This window comes from Chlamydotis macqueenii, chromosome 1 (genome assembly GCF_036417535.1).
Source record: "Chlamydotis macqueenii isolate bChlMac1 chromosome 1, bChlMac1.mat, whole genome shotgun sequence".
NCBI lineage: Eukaryota > Metazoa > Chordata > Aves > Otidiformes > Otididae > Chlamydotis > Chlamydotis macqueenii.
The window spans coordinates 79,740,595-79,763,090 of record NC_141556.1 but is presented as its reverse complement, the minus strand read 5'-3'; the positions used below and the strand labels follow the sequence as shown (position 1 = coordinate 79,763,090).

At 42.8% G+C, this 22,496-nt stretch overlaps 1 protein-coding gene across 2 annotated transcripts in view; it reads right to left on the bottom strand.

Moving 5' to 3' along the window:
- Positions 1–221: 221 nt before the first annotated feature.
- The window catches only part of ETV6 (ETS variant transcription factor 6), a 140,787-nt gene continuing 118,512 nt past the window's right edge, over positions 222–22,496 (bottom strand). For both annotated transcript variants that reach the window (XM_086758087.1, XM_086758096.1), the window contains 3 exons: positions 7,273–7,415; positions 4,375–4,475; positions 222–1,067 (listed from right to left, as the gene is read on the bottom strand). In XM_086758087.1, coding sequence (XP_086614213.1) covers positions 962–1,067; positions 4,375–4,475; positions 7,273–7,415 — 350 coding nt within the window. In that variant the 3' untranslated portion in view covers positions 222–961. The remainder of the gene's footprint in view (positions 1,068–4,374; positions 4,476–7,272; positions 7,416–22,496) is intronic.

Genomic DNA, 22,496 nt, shown 5'->3' with positions numbered 1-22,496 from the left:
TACAGATGCTTCAGCCTTCGCTTTTTTACAGAAGGCTTTGAGCTGAAATTTTGCATTGTGGATATATTATGGGGGGTTACATATATATGTGTATATATATATAAATATGTGAAACATTTCTACGTATACACATATATATGTACGTATTTGTCCCCACCCTCCCTCCCCCCAACTCCATTCTATCACTGCTTTGCTAGAGGGAGGGAAAACGTCAACATCAGTCTATTGCAGAGGTTTATCACATTTATTTTTCTCCTCCCTGGAGCACTTAGGTGATTGGTTTTGGTCCATATTCCAGCAGTTAATAGCCACTTGCAGGACTCGTGGTGAGCCCAAGCTATGCTGGGATGACATCCCACCCTACACATGAAGGGTGACTCCTCTTCATTTGACAGGTACGTGTGGTAAATTCTTTTGGTAGCTTCAACACATTTCCCAGAGGCAGCACATGTAAATTGATCCAAGCGAACTGGAACCCTTGAGCAAATCCCTTCTGTGTTGCTATTGTTTTATGCGGTGTTATGTCATGAGACTTGCACAGAAAATAAGAGCGCTCTATTTCCATAGGAAAGCCTTCCAAAAAAAAAAAAAAAGCATAATCTGACGTCTTGTCCTATGTGAGATAAGGAAAGTCAAACTGCATATTTATTAGGGAAAAAAAAAACAACAAAAAAAACCCCCAAAACTGAAACAAACCAAAAAGAAAGAAAGAACTCAAGGGAGACTTTGTAGGAACAGTGAAGTAGTGCATAAGTCCAGGCCTTCTCCCCTTTACTTTCTGCCAGCACCACTTCTGTCTGTTAGTTTGTTTTGTTAAGGTGCTTCAGGTCCTGCGTGGTCTTCAAGCTAAGCGGTAACCCCAAGTACTGCTTCTGTGTTGTTGCTTCCCCTCCCAAACTGTGCCAGCCATCCAGGCAGATGTTTCTCCCATGGACCCACAGAGGTGGTGCACCAGTTCCCTTCAGCACTCATCTTCTTGGTATATTTGTTCATCCAGTTCCTGGGATTCAAGGTGCTCAAGGCGGTCTGTTCGGCCACTCATAATCTCATCTGGGGTCTTCATGAACCTGCAAAACAGAGAAACAAGTGGATTTCCCAGTGGTCTCAGCTTTTACGTTCATCAAGGCATTGAGGTCCCTGAGCTCTACAGCTCCCAAAACCATCTCTGCTGTATCCTCCCAATGCCTTAGTATTTCCCCAGACTACTGGTGTCTTCCCTCCTTCATACCTTGAAAGGAAACCAAAACAATCACAAGCGTTTACCCCTGCTTCTTGAAAGTCCAAATTTGAACCAAATCCCATAGTCTTTTTCATTATGGTATTTACTTCTCCCTCATATCGTTTGCTGTTGTCAGGTAAGATGATCGTATGCCACAGGTACACTGCTTTACGGTGTCTGGTGATGGAAACATTAAAGACCTTTATGGCCAGCATATTTCAAAGCAAAAGCACTTGCAAGGTGTAGAGAGGGCTACTGGTTTGTGCAGGCTTGTGTGCAGGTGAGTTAGAGAAATACGAACCACCAAAGGAACAGTGGTGGAAAAAGCCAAGGATCAAGTCAGAACACGTTCTGGGAAATAGAAAAAGCCCTGAAAGAAAAAGCTTTTGGGCTAGGGAACTGTGAGCAGAGACAATCTCCTCCTGTGTGATTGTAGCAAGCGTAATTGTCATGGAGCAGCATCCTCTGTAAATGAACGCCATGGCTCCCAGCACTAATGTCCTGATGCACTAAGTCTGCAGGGGGGTAGAAACAGAAACTGCCTGTGGGGAGGCATGGCAGCAGGAGGAAATGGGAAAGGACATCCACCAGCCTGCAGACCAAGCCTGCAGTCTTGATCTTCGCCAAGATGCTTTTGTGTACTACCGTACAGAGATAGCATGGAAAAGCTCTGCTTTTTCTGTCTGAATTTAATGGCGTAGGAAGAGAGCGTGGCACAGGAAGGATGAAATCCTAGTTTAAACACAAATCACTATCTTAACTCATAAGTACTTCTGGAGAAACTAGGATGAAAGATGTTTATGCTGGAAGTGGTACAAAATTTCACAGTCTTTCACTAACCATGTACTGGCTAACATTCAGCAGTACAAAGTGTGTTAATCAGAGGAGCTGATTTTATTTCAGGTTGATGATATGCTCAGTATCTTTGCCCCAGTGAAAACAAAACCAACGGACAGGAGCATTGTTACTATCACTGCCCCAGAAAAATCACTGCTGAAGCTAACGGGCTTCTGCCTCTGAGGTCATAAAGATGAGGGCTTTCCGTCTGAAAGATGTGGAGTCTCTCAGCAAATGCCTAGCACAGCCTTGAATTAACCTTTTGCCACCCCTTCTAATTTTGGAAATCATGTGCACATATGCATTTAGGAAGAAAAAAAAAAAGCTGTGACTCACTGCTGTGTCACTCGCATTTGTATGCTGGAAGAACACTGCTGATATAAATGGTGTTACGGTGGTGAAAAGCTAGCATACAGAAGCGATGAATCAGTCCCTGGCTACACAGCAAAAAGGCACCGAAGTCTACGGGCCAGACTGTGCCCTGATTTAAACCCTGTGCTTGTCTTGTTGATCTTGCGCGAGGATGAAATCAAAACAGAGAGTGATCCCACTGCCCTGCCCACCTTCTGTCTGCTCTGTTTCCTAAAGCGTGTGGGAAATGGGCTGATGTGAACTGTGCTGCAGTACTTCGGGGGTTCTTTCTGGTCTGTGCTGTAAGTCATGTCAAGAAACTCAAGGCATGGGTATTTGTAATAGCATTTGATGAAATTAAAAAGAAAGCAACCCAGAACTACAAGCTAATGAACAAACAGTATCTGTGACCTCTTTTGTTGCAGAAGACACTCAGGCGACCTATTAGAAATCCCTTCTCTGACTCCATTTTCCTTAAAGCTCTGTACAGATATCTGCAGATGACAACTGCCTGCATGTTACTCATAAAGTCACATTTCCTATTATTTCTGTGCTTGCAAGAAATAGCCAAGAAAGGCACATTAATGGCTTGATTTTTTGCAGCTGTTCTTCTTTTTCTCTTCAGATATAAATAGGTCTAAGAAAACAACATCAATAAGTTTTTATTGGGAATTGTGCAAAAAATGCTTTGTTGTTTTTTTTTTTTCCAGTTTCCAAAGGAAATGAGGTTTATATGCTCATGTTTTATGCTCCCTGGTGACCTTTGAATCTGTTGGTCAATTTTGGGCAAGTCTGACAGAGGAACTGAGGTCTCCAAGGGTATTAAGTTTCTACAGTTTTGAGAAAATATGCAGCCTGGTTGATGGATTCCTGTTTTGTCTGTGCCCTCACCAAAGGAGAGGCTCCAAGATAAGCACATTCACTGGGCAACATCACAGACTTCCCCCGAGGCAGCGAAGTCTTCACACAAGGCCATACCAATCCAGGTTGCTTTCCTTGTTACTGCTGCTGGAGGAGCAACCTTGTTTTAACTTTCCGCAAAAAAATTAAAATCACGCAGTGGATTTTGCCTGTGATTCCCTCTTCTCTTCACTCTCCTTCCCCCATCTAAGTCTTCTTCTAAGAGCTGACATAAACAAGACATTCCACAGAAACCTTTTCAGCTGTAGATAGTCTGAGTGCTAATGCAGTTCTGTTAGCTATTTTAAAAAACAAACTCCAAGACTGCCTTCTTATTGATATAATTTCCAAGCACATTACTAGATCCAGACCACTGACATTGAAGCAGTCTTTGGTCTGAGTTCAGTGCTCTGTGGGTCAGACGTACGCACTAGGATTCGCTGGTCTTGTCTGAAGAGAACTGGAGTACTCTCACTCTCTGCCAGCAGCACTCAAGTTTGTGCAAGTAACTTGTACTTTATGCTGTTTTATGCTGTTTCGGGCACGATTTCCTAAATTCTTGGTTGTATCATCCAGTCTGATGCATTAGTCTTTATAAACAGCTCTTGCAGGTCCTTCTTTTCCTTGAAGGCAGCACCGCTGAAGACATGGTCATCAGCACTTCTCTTCTCTTCTGTGATGCTGATGCACTTGAGGAAATGCCTGATCCCTGCTTACCTTTCACTGGCAGCTACATTTGAGAAGTGAATTTGGAGTGGGTTTTCCAGCAGTTTGTCTGAGATCGTGCATCATTTAGCTAAGGTCTTAAACAATGGCACAGCCTGCTTGAAGCAAGTGAAAAGACTTCTGTGGACTCCACTGATCATTGAAACAGGCCCGTATTTTTGTAAATTGGTGCAGTTGCCTTGAAAGCTGTGAAGCACTGGCCTAGACAGCTTTTACAAATATATGCCTATTGTCACCTGTGTTATAACTGTGGCAATGAAGTATCCCACACACAATTGCATCCTCCATCTTCAAAAACTAATTGTCTGTAGAAAGGAATGGCAAAGAAAAGAAAAAATTACCTGAACAAAAGCCTTTGTCCTGGCTCCTTCCGGATAATATTTAGTTTGTAGTAGTGGCGTAGGGCTCTGGACATTTTCTCATAAGTCATATTTGTTCTGTTCTATTTTTTTTTTTGAAAGAAAAAGGAAAAACATAGTGAGTTGATTCATTAAAACCTTCCTAAGCCTCAAAAGGAGTTGCAGAACTATCACAGCTAGCTAAAGTAACCAAGTCAGTTCAAGAAATTACATGTTCCACTCTTCTGCTGTTTGCAGGCCCATCCTGCCCCTCTAGCCCTCATCACCGAATTTTTATGGGTCTCTTTTCATTCAGGGCAATTCAAGCAAGGAAGTCTAACAAAAATTCCAAGTGAGGTTTTTCTACAGTTTCTTGGATTGCAGATAACAAAAGGCTTCCTCAACCACAAGAGGAGACATTAAATGGAGGGAGATGCTCACGCCAAGTGGGATGTGACAGGCCTGTTGTTAATGAAACCACCTTTTGTAAAAGCATACGAAGAGGGGCTAATAGACTGAATCTGTCAGCAATCCCTGCTAAGAGCACTGTTCCGCTGGGATTCCCCTCTATTACCTAGTTAATGCTTACAGAGCACTGTGGAGATGGAGAGCCTGTTTCTCCTCTTGTGATATAGGTGTAAATGAAGAAGCCCATTAGGTGGTCTGCTTCTATGACAGAGTCTCCCCTTCATTTTGGGAGCTGCTGACCCCAAAGGCCATAGCTAGAGCACTGCAGGGTGACTGAGGTATCGCCCTGCTGAAGCTGTCACAAGGCTGAAGTGACGGGCACTGGTAGAGCTGTATGTGGGCAGCCCCCATAGTTCTGACTTGGGATAGCAGGATCCGTCCCTTAGGCTACATCTACCTGAAGAGCATTTTCCTGGTACAAGGAGCACTGGTTACTATGCTGGCAAAGAAATTCCCAGCAGAGAGACAGCTATACTGGCAAAGTCATGTTTGCATGAGCATAAAGCAGCCGCCTTGCCATGGGCAAAACATGCCAAACTAGCAGAAGCATGCTTTTGCTCTGCGAGCCTCCATGTTAGGAGTTTGGCTTGGCACAGCTCTGTTAGTCCAAGATTAGGCAGAAGTCTGTAGTGTTGACCTAGCTTTATTAAATGAGACTGATCTGCTTGTCTAAAATGCTCCCTAAGAGCAGACGTCCTCTGCTTGCACTGACTGCAGCAGCTCTGCTAAGGGAGACCACATAAAGAGCTCCTGTGCAATTAAACACTAACAATGACAATGTTTTCCCTGCAAAATCTAGACGCTGCTCATTGGGAAGTCCCCTAAAACACCACGTGCCCTCTTTGCATTTCTTACATGCTAAAAGGCCAGTGCATTTCCCAAGTGGCAAGTGGTCTGAAATAGCTTCAGTTTTAGACACTCAACATGAGACATGATGGCAAGACCTGATTATTAGCATGGAGGTGGGGTAAGGGCAGAACTCCTTCCCAGTGTTGCAGCCAAGACCTCTAAGACAGATGTTCTTGCAAGCTATGAGTCACATGAGAAAGATCTTGACCTTGTCAAGATTATTGGCTATGTATAGTCATATATAGAATCACAGAATAGTTGAAGGTGGAAGGCACCTCTAGAGATCACCTAATCCAGTCCCTCTGCTCAAGCAGGGTCAACCAGACATGGTTGCTTGGGACTGTGTCCAGTTGGGTTTTGAACATCTCCAAGAATGGAGAATCCACAGTCTCCTCAGGGCAACCTGCTCCAGTGGCTGATCACCTTCCTAGTAAAACAGTCCCACACTTGGGGTCTCATGAAACGTAACACGGGGAAATGTAAAGTCCCACATCTCCCCAGGTCATTCCACCCCAGGTGGGGGACTTCACATTGCCCCTTGTTAAGTTTAATGAAATTCCCGTTAGCCATTTCTCCACCATGTCCTGGTCCCTCAGGATGGCAGCAGAACCCTCTGGTCTAACAGCCACTTCTCCCAGTTTTGTACTGTCTGATAACTTGCTGAGGGTGTGCTCTGTCCCATCATCCAGGTCACTAATGAACATGTTAAGCAGTATTAGATCCAGAATCAATCCCAGGGTAACATCATTAGTGACTGGATTTTTTTGCTGTTGATCACAACCTGTTCAGACAGTTTTCAACCTACTCACTGTATTCTCGTCTAGGTCACACTTCATTAGTTTGTCTATGAGAATATTATGGGAGATAGTCTCAAAAGCCTTTCTAAAGTCAAGATAAGCTATGTCGACTGTTCTCCCTGCATCCACCGAGCTCATAATTTCATCGTAGATGGATATCAGGGTGGTCAGGCGTGATTCCCCTTTTGTAAATCCACGCTGACTACTCATAAACTCATATGAATATACTCATATGCATATACTCCTATAGAGATATCTATACATACTCAACCCTAAACTGCAAAAATCAGTAACAGCTTTCCAGAGAACAAAGCAGATTTACCCTCTTAAAAGGAAATACATAATCCTGCAGCATTTGGTATCTGTCACAGGACAGCGTGTGAAATTTGAATGCTGATGCAGATAGGCACACAGACAGAAAGCTCTGAGATGTAGTATACAGCTCCTTGTAGACCACATCTAACCAGAACATCCTTAGCATCAGGTTTGGGGAAGAAATGAGATGGCTTGAGAGAGAAGGACCGTTAATTCTTGCACTCCTGTAATTAAATGCATTTATAACTAAATGCCTTTAAACCAAACCAACAGGTTGTCTATACGAAGGATAGGTTTTAGTGCTTGAGGCTGGATGCTTTATACTTCTAATGTGCACAGAATGAAAGATCACAACTTCCCAGCAGTAGTTTATATGCACATGCTTTCTTCTTTTTTCCCCAATTTATAAGTGAATCCTGTGATGTTAGAAGAGGTGAAGTGCCATAGGATGAAAATTGTCTTGCTTCCTTACCTTGTGGTTTCCCCACAGTCGGGCTAGCCCGTTGGGATCCACTATCCGAAATATTTTGGATTCCTTATCTTCCCATCGGATGAAATTTTCGTACCGGCTGTCAGAAAGCAGCTGATAAACATAATCCCAAAGCAACCTACAGTCTGTGAAAAGAGGAGCAAGAAAATATTGACTTTTTTCCTCGGGATTAATTCTGGAAACTTTGGGGTGGGTGTGTAGTGAAAGGACAGTTGGGATCAGGGCTGAAACAGCTGCTGCAATCTGAAATGCAAATAGCTTGATTGGTATCAGTGTTCGCAAAATGTAGCGGAATATACAGACTCTTCTGATGCATCCTAGTCCTTCTGACACTGATTGATGATCTCTATCACATTAAAAGCTGTGTGAGATGACCTGCTGATCTTAGTTGTGTGTTTAGTATTGCACTGATGCACAGAAAATGACGCACACTGTTGGCCCTGATACCGCTGGTGATGGTTTCGGTGGGGGAATCAAGAATCCTGCAACCTGCTCTCCCTGCTTGAGGCTGTCCCTTTCTGAGCTAACATGAGGGGTCTAAAGGATGGTCAATGTTACAGCTTTCCTTTGTACACTTCATGTGACGTAAAATTGTCACCTTCTACCATTTTTGAATTTGATTTTTGTTTTATTTTTAAGGCTCCTGAAAAAAAACATCAAGTATTATAATTACTTGAGTGTGATTGAGAGGTTAAATACTTTCTATCTGGATAATTGAATTCAAATTTCCTCTTGGCAAACACTCCTTAGGTCGCTAATTAAAGGTCTAACAGATACTTAGGTTTTAGTTTAGTGTTTTTCAGTTTCATGGCAGCCTCTTGAGACCAGGGAAGCCAAGAGCTGAGCTGCTCCTGCTTCCTGCTTGCGAGGTGGATGTGCGCGGCACAGGATAATAACTGGCAACTACAAAATACGGAAAGCAAATTGCACAGCACTGGGGGTTCTGCTGCTGTCAGAAACAACAGAGGTTTTACAGCTCAACCATCCAGATCCCTAAGATGGCTGTACAGTTGCATTTTACTTCGAAAGCAAAACCAATCTCTGACAGACGACTTGTTAGAGTGGTTAAAGGGTAGGAAACCAAAGACATCTAGCTTCTAGGTGTTAAAATGGATTCTTCTCAGTCTGTCTTTCTATTCCTGTCTGTCTGGGGTTGGTACATGTTACAATGGGGATGATGACAGGTTGAGTATGAGAATATAAAATGCTTTTTGAAAAGGGATATGTATAACACATTTAATAAGCACACCTGAAATGGTTAGAGATATTAACGTCATTGACAGTAATTCCCATTTTCAAATTGTAAAGAGTATCTCTGAAACCTGTACCATCTTCTCTAAAACCAGAGCTTAGTGTGCCCGTGCCCTTACTATAGCCTCTCCCTAGCAGTCCTACAGAGAACAAAGCAGTGCATTTTGAAGAGATGACATCTGGCAAAAATTGTAGGTTTCTGTTCTAGCTGAAACCTACCCCAGTGCTCACCTCATTGACATCTACAACAGGAGGAATGTGATAAGAAAGAGGCAGTCAGATTTTTTTGATTGGAAAAACCTTATTTTCATTAACATTTTTGACAGAAAAAATGTCCATTCCCATTTGAAATTCTTCTGGGTTTTAACTGAAAAATGAAACCAATTTCCATATTTTTTTCATTCATGGATGCAAATGTTGTTCAGTGATACCTTCCTCCCTCTCACCCAGAATAAGGTACCTGCAGCTGGACAGAAGATAATTCTCCTCTGCATGCATTTGCCAGTGACCAGCCTAGATGTGTCCCTTCCTGGCACACGGATGCAGAGGAGCCTTCCCTTCCCTGTCGTCCCACCCCAGCCTCCTACACCACAGCTGCAGATACCAAGCAGGTAGCTGGCTGCAACTGAACGCTGCGATGCCAGACGCTGCTGTGGCTGCCCCTTTGTGTAGCTCTGGGCACAAGTGACTTCCTCCGGACTACGCAGGAGGTCTGTAGAAGAGTGTGAAATTCAAAGTCTCAGGTACCGCTTTAATTTCTGTCATCTTTCCTCTCACAAATTCACAAAATCCAGTTCTTCCATCACCTTTCCATCAATAATTTTTCACACACACAAACACTCAGTCTCTTAGACATGTACATATTAGAAAAGATATTATTTTCTAGACTTCATTTATAAGGAACAAGGGAAGGGAGATGACATTGCTCTACTAATTTGTGCCTTTTAATAATGTGGGAGGTGCTCAGATAATAGGAAAGAAAGGGCCATGTAAGTGGTTTCTTGACACACCTGTGATTAATTCCTGAACTGTTTCAATGAAAGGCTGTATAGAAAATTATTTTCTAGTGCAAGAATCTTAGTTTAAAAAACACAACAAAAAACTTTAACCGTCTTTTTTTTTTTTTTTTAAATTTTCCTTTTCCTTTGATTCCTCTAGCTCTGACTACTCAGGGTATATTCTACCCGTTGATCAGAGTTGGTAATACTGCTGTGTTCCAAAAACCACCTTTTTTTTTTTTCCATCATCCTATCTAATCTGTGATAACTTTAACAACAAAACCTGCACAGTCTATGTCAACAATTCATGTTGAATTCACTGGTTTTGATCAGCATTTCCCAAAGATCTCCATGCTTTCTTTCTGTCCAGTCCTTCATTAAAACCACTGTAAAGGTGATGTGATTGTTTAGGTCAGTGGTGAATCGTTCACCAGGACCATCAGCGGGCAGTACCGGCCTAAACACCCGTGGTGGGCTCAGACTGGCCCCACCTCACCTGGATGAGATGTCTGTCTTGGCGGGAACAGTTGCAAATTGGAAAATATTCCCCTAGCTGATATTTGTCAAGGAAAAAAAGAGGCAGTTTTTGGCCAAGGTAGGAATTTATTAGAAACCTGAGGGAAGAGAGGAAGGACACATGGGTCTGTTGTCGAACCTGCGCTTTTGGATTGTACTGGAAGTCTGCTGAGGTGGTTGGTTGGCATATGGCCCCATCAGGAGAGCGCTGTAGGAATTTGGTGACCTAGTGTCAGTCATTTGGTTTTGCCTGTGCCACTACTGCTAGTCCTGGAAGGAATGGCCCTCCTTGGGGTCAGGGATGGATGGTGCTCCCACAGAGGCAAGTCAATGTCGGGCTCTGTCATATTCTTGAACATGCAGCTCAGGGCAGACACCCTCCAATTACAGTAACTTATAGCTAATATTTACAGTTCTGCAGAGATATGATTTACTCTAAACTTTACTTCCACCTCATTACTTGCAATATACGACGTTATTTTTAATCAGTAGTACACTGCTGTAACGATGCACTAGAAAATTTCCAAGTGTATAAATACAACTCTTACTGATGGGGATGGCAGACCCCTAATATCCTCTGTACAGTGGCCTCTGGAAGATTTTCAAGGAGCTAATGGCTCCCTGACAGCTGACTGGTATTGCACATGCAACGTGCACCGCACTGTGCCAGGGCTGCACATTCCCCTCAGTGTGGCTAGCTGATAAATTCTAGCCCATTCTAATGGCTTTGGTTATTTTCCGTTGGCTGCCATTACTTCCCCCTGCCACACACACACACACACATTGTGCCCCACTCCCTCACAAAACCAAGAAAGCACAAAAAAATTCAGCCCGGGATATCTGGGTGGCAAATTATTGGACTAACAACAGAGCTTCAGACTGAGAAGAAGTAGCATTCAAGTGCAGATTTGTTTTTTTGCTGTTCACTTAATTTTTAGAATGGATTCAGGCTAAGCTTGAATATAAATATTCCTCAAATTAGAAGAACTCAGATCTGCATCTTGAGATCTTCACAAGAAAAGTCCCAAGTGATCAAGGGCCCCATCCCATATTCTAAATGGATTGAGTTGCTCAGATTTGCAAAAGTATTTAGTAGGCTGGTGGAATTTGCAAAAAAAAAACCAACCACCCAAGTATCTTAGACCTCTAAATCTCTGTTTACTTTACTTTAACAAGAAAACTGAAAATTCTTGAAAATTCTGCTTGGCTCCTACAAGCACTTAAAATATTGTCTTCAAAAGCTACATTTATCTATCAGCAAATTTAGATAGATGACTGAGTTGCAATAATTTAATGAGCTGGCATGCATCAATGCAACTGTGGCAACTGTGTCTCCAGCCACTGCAAAGATTTAGGCTCAGTGCAATTTCCTCTCACCTCTGCTGAGACCTACAAGCACACAGACTGTTGGTTATCATGCACCAGCTGATGCTTGGCAGCACAATTTAGTTGAACATATGAGCTGTTTGCAGAGTACCTAAATCAAGTTCCCTTCTTTCAAATTTCGCATAGGAGACTTTTAGGAATTAGAGCGCAGGCACCCAGGGTTGGGTTTTTTGTGGTTTTTTTTTTTGTAACCACAAACGATTTACATCCTGGGTATCTTCCCCCACAGATTGCATTCGTTCTGGCTGATGACTGACTTGGAAACTAACATGGCTTCAACAGAGGAAGAGATCATGCCAAAGTAGCGTTGTCATACTCCCTCTGACATCAGCTGAGGCCTTACCCCTTGCTGAGTAGGTTAGCCTAAAATTTCTCCAGTATGGTATCATTTGACTTAAATGGTTCTGTGATTTCTACCAGCTGAAGAGTTTTCCCAAGCTTGGGCCCCTTTATTTTACAAGGTGATTTGTGCTTCAGCTGCATTTGTTCATAGTGAAGCAAACAATGGCTTTTCACAACTGAGACTAATGAACAGAACTTCTCTAGAAGTTCTCTGGTGCTCTGGTTTCCGCAAGCACACCTGAAGTGTATTTAGGATAGCTAACGTGCTGATGCTCACAGTATCAAAATTATAAACTGGTCATAGTTGTTGCGAGAAGAAGGTCCTGGTCTCCCTTCCATTTCATCCTCCCTTCCTCCTGCTGGTTACCTTGTGCTTACTCTGTTGTTGGATTTCTCCGTGAACTGACTTAAATTACTTAAACAGAAGAAAACAAACCCTGCAATAAACACCAGCTGGCTTTCTGCTACTTGAGAGCTGAGTTTGCGTGCAGGAAGATCTAGTGAATGCTAAAGCCAGCACAAAGAAGGTGGCAAGACTACACTGGCAGAGCAGGCGAGGATGGCGAGGAAAGCGGGAGAGGCCCAGAAGGTCCTGTGGACCTTCAGCCTACCGTCTGTGATCAACCCCCTTGCCTGAGAAGGTCAGTAAGTCTCTCAGAAGACAACACTACTTTGGGGCATTTGGATTGGGGGCATCAAGAACTCAGAAAAGTTAATGGCTGTTCACTTGAATGGAAAATAAAAAAGATCAGGAGAGAACTCGTAAGTCCTGACTTGGTTTAGGCTGCCATGGACTTTAGTTCTAAATGCATTTTAACCACATCCTAAACTGTGCAAGAGACAGAGCTTTCTGGACAAGTCAAATGGATCTCTGGGCTATCTAAATGGTGCATGAAGTTAATCAGGCTGGCTGACGCTGTGTTTCAGGAGTATGATGAGAACTACTCAGTTAACTTGCTGTCATCATGCAAACAGAGAGGGAGGAAAAATAAAATTGTTGCAAAGGAGAGGAAAGACATATGTCTGGATCTTATCAAATCAGCACCTGTATTCTTACTGAAAACCTTTTCCATGGGGGAAAAAAAAAAAAAAGGGAAACCGACAGACAGCACACTGAGATAGACATGCTACAGTAGGATTACTGCTGTGTTGAGACACAATCCAGCCTCAACAGCGACCTAATTCCATGACGTATTTATTTTAGCAGACAAAATACAACACAAAAGTAACCAAATCTCATGATTAAGGGGTTAAATGGCTCTGAGGACTGGAGGAGCACGGATACTTAGAAGAAGTAAGTAACCCATGGTAATAGGGAGGACTATACAGTAACCCATGTCCAGGTTACTGAGGGAGAAGATGTTTTTTCTATGGTTGGTAGCAGGATGGTAAGCCAGTACAGTAAAGCCAATGTTTCTGTGTGGAGAAACCTCTTGACAGACAACTGTTTGTTCAGCTCAGTAAATTCAAGCTGGGGCTGAGGAACGAGGTTGCCAGATCACACAATACAACAGTTGTATGTTGCTTCTGTCTTCTACCCAAACGCCAAGAGGGAGATCAGGCAGAAGGAGAGCAGAAAACGGAGACCGTCATGCGGCAAACAGTTGTGCTGTGAGGTTGTAAAAGTAACACAGCAAGACAAGGCCAAGCTCTGTCTTTGGCAATAAAAATGTGTAAGGGGAAGGAGGATCCAAAAGGTTCATATCCCTCATGTGGCTGTGGAAAAAAAGCACTCAAGTCACAAAGAATATGTAATGGATGGTCCAGAGACAGTTTGACAGATGGACACTTTGCAAGCTAAAGTCTGTTGTATTAAAAAATGTCTTTTTTTTTTTTTCCCTGTTCTGCTCTCCTGCTCCATCCCCCTATCCCTAGTTTCAAGTGACTTGTTCTCTTCCTGCTCCAACACAATAGCAGAAAGCACTCTTCCATTTATCTTGCTAAGGAAACCTGCCTCTGATCCTCCAGTGGCTTTTCCTCACCTTTATTGCTCATGAAGAGCAATGACTAGGAAAAGGGAAAGAAATTCAACCTCTACCTGTTCATATGCACATCCTACAAACACCTCACAACCACCCTGACATCAGAAAACTGGCCAAATATGTTAGTGATGGGAATTTAAGAATTAAGGATGAAGCTTCATCTTCTGAATTCTGCTTTAGAGAAGGGAGCAAAAGCAGGAATGATTTAACTACGGCAGTCATTCCCAACAAGAGTAATAATTTTTGACCTCACAATGTGAGAATCTCCAGTATCTTCTGTCACAAGCTCAGTTCACCCTCAGGTTTAGTCTTCTCAGATATCCAAGCTGTTTTGTTTTGGTTTTTTTTTTTCCAACGGCAGAAAATTGTTGTTTGTAGGAGAATGCTGCCCAAGAACCTCACTCCTGTGCTCCAGCAGAGAGCCCCAAGCTCTCTCAGGAGTATGAGTATGGCTGGAGGATGCAGCTCCTGGTGTGTTTCCAGAAGGCCCTCCTGAAGGGACTTCCAAATAAGCTGTAAACTTGCCACTTCTGATAGGCCCCTCGCAAAAAACTGAAATATGACCTCCCCTTCTTGGAGTTAAATCTCCACGTGTAGACATAGCCAAACTCTCACTTTCTTCTTTCCCCTCTCTCAACAGAGATGCAAAACTATTGCTCAGACCTTCTTTATATCTGCAGTCTTACCACTTTAAAGCTATACATTTGAATTAACACAAACTGATGTAAACTTTTGTATGCCACTTCTGATCAGTATTAAAACCAGACTTAGATAGGCCTGCCTCTGAAGAGAGTGAAGTGTAGTGTCAACAGTGTCAACACTACTGTGTATTTTCCTGGTTTAACTAAGAGGGTTCAAAGTGACGAAAGTTTGCTTTGTAGAAGAAAATCTGAATTACCGACACAACTCTAGCCTGAAGAAAGCGTGCAATAGACAGGGAAAACAAGGGACAAGTTTTCATTAAAAGGTAAATTTCTTTAAAAAGTGTTTAACATCCTGCTGACTTCAACAGAGGCTGAAGGTACTTTGAACCCACTTACCACATCTGTCCAGCCATGGCATGTAGATGGCTGGACAGTAATGAGAATGGCATGGACAGTCCTGGTTTCTGAGTCCACCTAAACAAGCCCTGACTGCAATTTCTGCTCTTGTAACTGTGCAGTAAGAACGGAGGCGGCTGTAAAGCAAGACACTGCACAGAAAATCTGCAACCACCTATCCAAGCCATTGCCATTCAGCTATTGCTTGAGTGTCATTAGTTAAATTGGCAGGGAAGGCACACTTTCATGCTGAAATTAATTGTTAATGCCATCTTATGATGACTCTCAAGGTTATAATGAAAGCTTCTCCTATGAATATGAACTCTATGAGCTTGACTCTTATCCATACTTCAGTCTCTTTATAGTAGCCTGGCTTTCCACAAGGGGCTTGAAATACACGTAGTATATACTGCAAATGTAAAAGTGTACTTGACTGCAAGGGCAAGTGATTAAACAAGGCCAGTGAATTATCATTGTCACATCCAAATGTGAGCGACAGGCCGTGCCTACACCAAGATTCCCAGGTTCTTTCAAGGCTCCAATCTCTCTGTACGAGCTGCTGCTCTACGGGAAGGAGGGTCAGCTGCCTGGTGAGCAGCCACTGAGCCCCCACCACTTACAACTTAGTATGCTGAAGTGAACCACGGTTTCAGTTTTCTGTAGTTTGCCAGGCTGTAACTTGTAACTGTTTAGCCGCTGAGACTGTCTTGTCACAGTTGCTCCCAAAGTCTGTGCTTCACAAAAGCCCACCAGTCAGTACTATATGCTGTCAAACCCTGCTGGGATCATGCCTCATGACAGCGGTGAAGATAGCCCTGGAGGTCTCAGGCATGTGTACAGGTAGGCTCCTATGACATTAGCAATTGATAGCTACCATCTTAAAAAATCAGAATACCTCTAAGCACACAACAAAAGCTAAGTCTGGACAGCTTGTCCTCTACAAAGGAGGACAGGGCAATAATTTTCAGTTTAAATAAGAATTCACCACAGTGAAGCTCAGGATGCAACTTTGGAAGGAAGGATAGTAATGAATGAAACAGCAACACACATTACTGGATGGATAGCAAGCTTGAGGGCTGGTATACATGGAGAACCTGAGTGGAGTAGGCTCTTCCAAATATACAATGTCACAGCAGGTCTGTGTGGAGATGTCTGTCCATAGAAGTGACTTTCTTCTAGAAGAAAGCTTCTACTTGCAGAGCAGTATTGTCATTCTGGAATAAAGTCACCTACTGCCAACCACCAAATGACTATACAAGGAAATTAGGTTCAGGCCTTTACTGCTAACACCTGTTGTGCTCACTGCCTTACATATGCAGACAATTCAGAATCCCCTCAAAAAAAAGACCATAAAGACTGATTTGGTTTCAAGAATCCAGGTCATTGTCCCAGTAGTAGACTGGCACAATTGGGCAGGTTTTATTTTTGCTTGGAAGATGTGACTGCAGTATCGACAGAGATAGCTTTAAATGCTGCAACAGACAAAAGCAGCAGCACGTAGCTCGAGTAAGTTGTGTACCCAGCCTCTCGAGTTTATGGCTAGCTCAGGTTGTTGTCACAACGAAATGTCTACTGAAGAACAAAAACAAGGAAATAACTAGACTGACCAGTAGTGCAGAGTATTGGTTGTTCCAATTTTAAATTGGATAAGACATTTTTTTAAAAACTTTGAACCTGTAAATTTGAGGCACCAAAAGATGTTACCAGTCACAAGAATCTGGAAGCAAATTTAACCTATAATTTTGAGTAGGGGACTGGTCAGATAGTGTCTACTGATAAATTGTAATGGGTAATTTTATTCTATGTTGCACAGCTCTCTCTTTCCAACCCTACTTCTGATCATTCTTGGAACTCTTGAAAACACCTTTCACCTTTGTGTGCCCTTCCTTTCTTTATATTTACCTTGTCTGTTTGGATAGTAAACTCTTTGGGGCAGGGACTGTAGCACAATAGAGCCTATAGATACTACTGTATTGCAAACACTACAAATCAAATGGAAGAGGAAGCTGCATCCCTTATGTGAGGGCTAACAGTATTAGCTGCTGCAAAATTTTTAACTCCTAAGTTGTGCTTAATTGTTTTTTATCCCCTTTACTATACAGGTGTAACTCTTCTTTGCCTCCTTTTCCACCTTCTCTCCCTAACACACACCATATGCCATTGCATAGTAACTCCTATACAGCTATTTTGTACAGAAAGGAAAATAAACTAATGTGGTATAACTGCATTTGCACAAAGGATTTTGCTGGTATATCAGTTAAAAAAAAAAGATCATTCTACAACTTGACACAGTTGTAAATGTCACATTGACAGACTTGGAGCAAATGCGGGCGCTGGGGCTCTGGTCCTAGTAGATAAGTTGAGGAGACACTGATGATCAAGGTCCCGTGTTTTGAAGTGCCGTGACTTGTGTTGTGATGTTTAAGCTCTAAATGTCTACTGTTATAAATCTAATAGCTCTATCAGTTGAGTTTGCTTTTCTAATCCTCCTTTAAAAGAAGCTTCCCAGCTCAATGCCAAAGTAAAAAAAAAAAAAGTTTCAGTTGATTAGCACTTTTTTTAAGCACTATGTGAAAGAATCAACTAACTCCTGTCTTTCCCCCTCCCACACAAGTTTATGAGAAGTGATTAAGTTTTTCAAACAAAGGGAGAGGAGAATCCCTCGTCCTGTTCCCCCTCCAACCTCTCTCCCCACACAAAACAACGAAACTACTGTCCTTACAAAGCTCCTGGGTGGAAGACCTCCCCATCATCCGAGCTAGCACGTAGCCTACACTCATCATAAGCGCTCTTTTGTAGATTTCAGTCCATTGTGAGTCATTCATAGCCGATGTGCTCTTAACAGGGGATTGCATTTTCAGTTCAGCCGTCAGACTGTTTTTATTGAGAAATTACTTATGCGTGAATTGCTACAGATCTGTGGGGTTCACGCTACACCCCCATACTCTCTGGATGTGTGGCACACGGAGGGGCTGAGGCAAGTCAGAAGCAAAACTGGAGGTAGATCTCTTTCCTGACTTTGGTAGGGTAAGAATCTTGCCTGTCCTCATTCCAACAGCAGTCAATAGTTTTATGGGCCAAACCAATAGAGTGGTAGACAACGTGCCTCTGAACAGTTTAAACATTACTTGGCTTTTCCTCAGACTCCTAAAGGGGGATAAACAAATCCGGCAGCTCATAAAGTCAAATACAGCCCAGTTGCTAAGGTAACCCAGCTGATAAGAATAGTATACCAATAGACAACAACAGGCACAAGACTCACTTGCCTTTAGATTCCCCTCCCCATCAAATGCAGAGCAGAATCAAAAGCAACAGGCAGGGTGGGGGTCTGTGGAGAAACAGCAGTGCTCATCTTTCGAAGCTGCTTGTACGAATGGGATAGGTCTGCCTCAGACATGCATGGAGTGAAGCTGGAGCCTAATGGGTTTTACTGGGTCCCAACTGCAACCGGACGGGGAGCCCCTGCGGGGAGTCCAGCTGCACCTACCACTGCTCTCTGACACCTTGCCTTTCACAGTCCTGCAGTAGTTTCGTTAATCTTTACTGGGCAGTGCCTGAGTAAAAGGTTCCATGGACAGTGGTTGTTGTGGATTTGTGAACAAGCCTTTCAGTCCCAGAAAGTTAGTATAGAAAAATATATTGGCAGCTGGAAATGTCAGGAACCTGCTCAGCAATGTATTTCCCCTCACAAGAAACATCCAGAATTGTTTTAGTGAATTTTAAGTGACTGAATCAAAAGTGAGGTAAATACCAGCATGTCATTAGATTAATTTGGATGTTTCTAAGCCAACCTCTATGTGATAAAAGTTGGGACAAAACCAACCCTGTTGTAGTTGGATAATCCCATAACTGCTTCTTGCAGGGATTCCTGTGTCTTCCTTTAAGCAACTAACAGGTTTCTGGTAAGATCTAATATGTTACCTCCCATTTTCCTGCATGCTAACAAGCTGAGGGGGACCTGGATATCTGAAAAAAAAAAAAAAGAACATTTTTGACACCTAAATGAAGTTTTCTGGGGCAATTCCAGGCACAAATACAGGCTGGGTGGAGAATGGATTGACAGCAGCCCTGAGAAGGACTTTGATGTGCTAGTGGATGAGAAGCTCAACATGAGCTGACAACGCACACTTGCAGCCCAGAAAGCCAACTGCATCCTGGGCTGCATCAGAAAGAGCATGGCCAGCAGGTCGAGGGAGGTGATTCTGTCCCTTTACTCCAGTCTCATTGAGACCCCACCTGGAGTACTGCATCCAGTTCTGGAGGCCTCAACATAAGGTCATGAACCTGTTGGAAAGGGTCCAAAGGAGGGCCATGAAGATGATAAGAGGGCTGGAGCACCTCTCCTATGAGGACAGGCTGAGAAAGTTGGGGCTGTTCAGCCTGGAGAAGAGAATGCTCCGAGGAGACCTTACAGTGGCCTTCCAGTACCTCAAGGGGACCTTACAGGAAAGATGAGGAAAAGCTCTTCAGTAGGGCCTGTTGCAATAGGACGAGGGGTAATGGTTTTAAAATAGAGGGAGGCAGATTCAGATTAGATATTAGGAAAAAAATTTTTTACAATGAGGGTGGTAGAACACTGGAACAGGTTGCCCAGAGAGATGGTGGATGCCCCATCCCTGGAAACATTCAAGGCCAGGTTGGATGGGGCTCTGAGCAACCTGATTTGGTTGGAGATGTCCCTGCTCCTTGCACGGGGGCTGGACTAGGGGACCTTTAAAGGTCCCGTCCAACCCAAACTATTCTATGATTCTGTAATTCTAAAACATGCCCTGGTTGAAGTCAACAGCAGAGCTCCCAAGGAAAGCCATGGGGACAGAACAGGATGGCAGTGGGGAGGGTTTCTGGTGGCTGTTATGCCTCACCCATGACGCACTACAAATGCCTGCCAACGCAGTAACTCCTGCCTCTCCTTGTACCTTGGGGAAGTCCCTTTTATGAGGTATCAAAGTCCTAAAATGTTTGGTAACAAAACCCTCTCAGTCAGAGGTGTACGGGGAATGGAATTTCCATTCTGCAGAACTAATTACAGGCACCCCTCTTGATTGAAACTGCAACTGCATTTAAAAAAAAAAAAAAAGAATAGGAAAAAAAGTATCTTTTTTTTTTTTTTTCCCCACAGAGTGAAATCTTTGGAGACTATCTGCGGGGAACCAAGATGGACTACCTTAAAAATTCAGAGCTAAAAGTAAGCCAGATAGACTGCCTGCTTGCTAGAGTCCAAGTTAGGAGCTGACTACCAACAAACACTGATGCTGCTTTGAATTAGCACTTCCAGTGGGGAAAACTGTCCATTACACCACTCTGCTTAAACTCTCCTTCTGAGGTATTTTTAATATTTTAAGTGCTGTCGTAGCTAGATGGCTATTGATGTCTGAGTTACTTAGCTTAACCCTTGCCTGGTGTATTTGCAGGGGATGCAAGTCTGCCTTGTATCACCCTAACACAGTGACCTCTAGTTCTGCCAAAGTTACGGAAGAGACTCATGTATACTGTGTTGCGATGATAGCTAAACACCATTTTAAAAATCAACTCTAGCTATTGATGAATAATATATGGGACCTTAATGAGTAACATAAAGATACTTTATGCCTCTTGCTTTCCTAGAAAAGTGTAAAATGGCCTTAGAGGAAAAGAGAGTAAGACCTTCAACTTGAAATTCTTTGCTGTAAAAGTGAAAGTGCTTTACCAGTAAAATTAATATTTTGAGAAGCAGTATTACATGAAAATGTAGGAAAGATTAGTCTGCTGGTGAGTAGAGGTCATTATTTTGTCTGACAGGAAGTCCAGAGCTCTATTGATCGACCTCCTGAAAACAGAATATTTGTGGATAGCAGCAAGTGAAAACATTATTTTCTTTCTCAGTCCCAAGTAATTGCATGCTACATTTAAAAACAGACTCTATCTACAAGTAAACAGGTTTATGAGGCTGTGAGGTATCTTAAGTCCAGGAAAAATTCCTTTTACAATTTCAAATATCTGAGCTGGGAACAGAACATGTTTTGGAGCTCAGCCCAATGTTTTAGTCAGCAGCCCACAGGGCTTCCCTGGTAGCTGCTCCTCATCGCTATCTCCCCTGAAAATCACCTGCATGCAAATAGTCAAGCCAGAAGAAAGCCAAGGCTCTCTTCTCACCAGTGTAAATAGAGAAGTACTTAGCTCTGGCATTGGACTATTGGTAAATCTTTTCATTACCCATCCCAACAGTCCTCCTCACCCGTAAAATGGAAATAACGCCAGTGATTTAAAAAAAAAGCTCTTTTTAATACTACATCTGCATTAATGTCCATTTGCCATTTAAGAGCCAAGTGTTATAATCTTCATGGTCTCTCTCAAATTGAAGTGGTGAGCCATGGTTGGTCAAAACCCTCCATGTTAACTATAGCAGTGTCAGTGACGATAAGGACACGCAGGTGGAAAATAAATTTATGCTGACATATAAAAGAAATGCTCTTAAAATGAAATCACTTAATGGTAAGAGCTCTAAATTGAAGGCTGTGAGATGGGTGGGAAGCAGGTAGAAAGGTGTGTACTTTCTTTCTAGGGGGCCTAAGTATGCTGCCGTGGAATTCAATAGCACCGATGAAGTTGACTTTAGGTATGAAACATGGGTTGTCTACATTTTTTGTAGTAATCTGGGTTTTGTCACCTTTAAATTGGCTGTGAGCCCTTTATAGTGTCCAGCTACAGTTCAGGAGCCATTACAATCCAACCAGAATAGCACTAGCTCATGCTTGTAGAGCACGTGAGGCTTGTTGACATTTACAATTAAAGGACACGGGCTACTGATGGAAGTACTCTGGCAAATTTATCAGTGGAAATCTAAGATCCTAGCAACTGCCAGCTCCGTAATCCTTGACCCTCGGCCATAAAGCACTGCCCTCATCTGAACTGAATGCTTGAGTACACCTCGGGTCTTTTTGGCATGAAATACTTCACCAGCTCTTTAAGACATGCCACCCATGCTGGTGGGTCTAAGGAAAGCCACGAGACTGCAAATGAAAGCAGCTAAGCATGCAAATATAGCCAAGCAACTGTGTTAGGTCCAAATATCCACGGGCTCTGTGACCCTGCACACAACACAGGGATAGAAAGGATGTGTGAGTACTAGTTACAGGGCTACTGTTGCTGGACCCAGTACGCAACGTGCAGAAACCAAAGATTCTCAATTATGTAAGAAAACTCCTGGGTTTAAATTAAAAAATTACACCACCACCTGCTCCCCATATTTTTTTCTTATACTCTTTTCAGTCTAGGCTTCATTCTTAGAGATTTCCTTCTGAAAAACAAAAATTAACAACCCCTCTGATCTTCCAATAGTATTTTATGGAAAGGAAATCTCCAGTGATGCAACCAGCAGAGTATCTTCTCTGCTGTAACTAAGTTTATTTCTTAACTTGCTGAGAATAGTGAGGGTAATAAAAATCAAAAGGAGAGAGACAAATGTCAGCCAGCCAAAAATGTCGAAAGATTAATTTCTGTAACCCATCTCTCTATTACGTGAAAGGATCCTGGCCCTTGTGCTTGATATTTGACTAGATGGTGAGATATGCACCTTTTGAATTTAAAGTGGTAAGCCTTAAGAAAACAGAAAATGTTCCTCATTAAAGTTGAGGCAGCACCACATCTGTAAGAAATTTAAGGCATGTAAGGATAAAAAAGAACAAGGTGTTTTAAAATGTACCTCTGCGGAC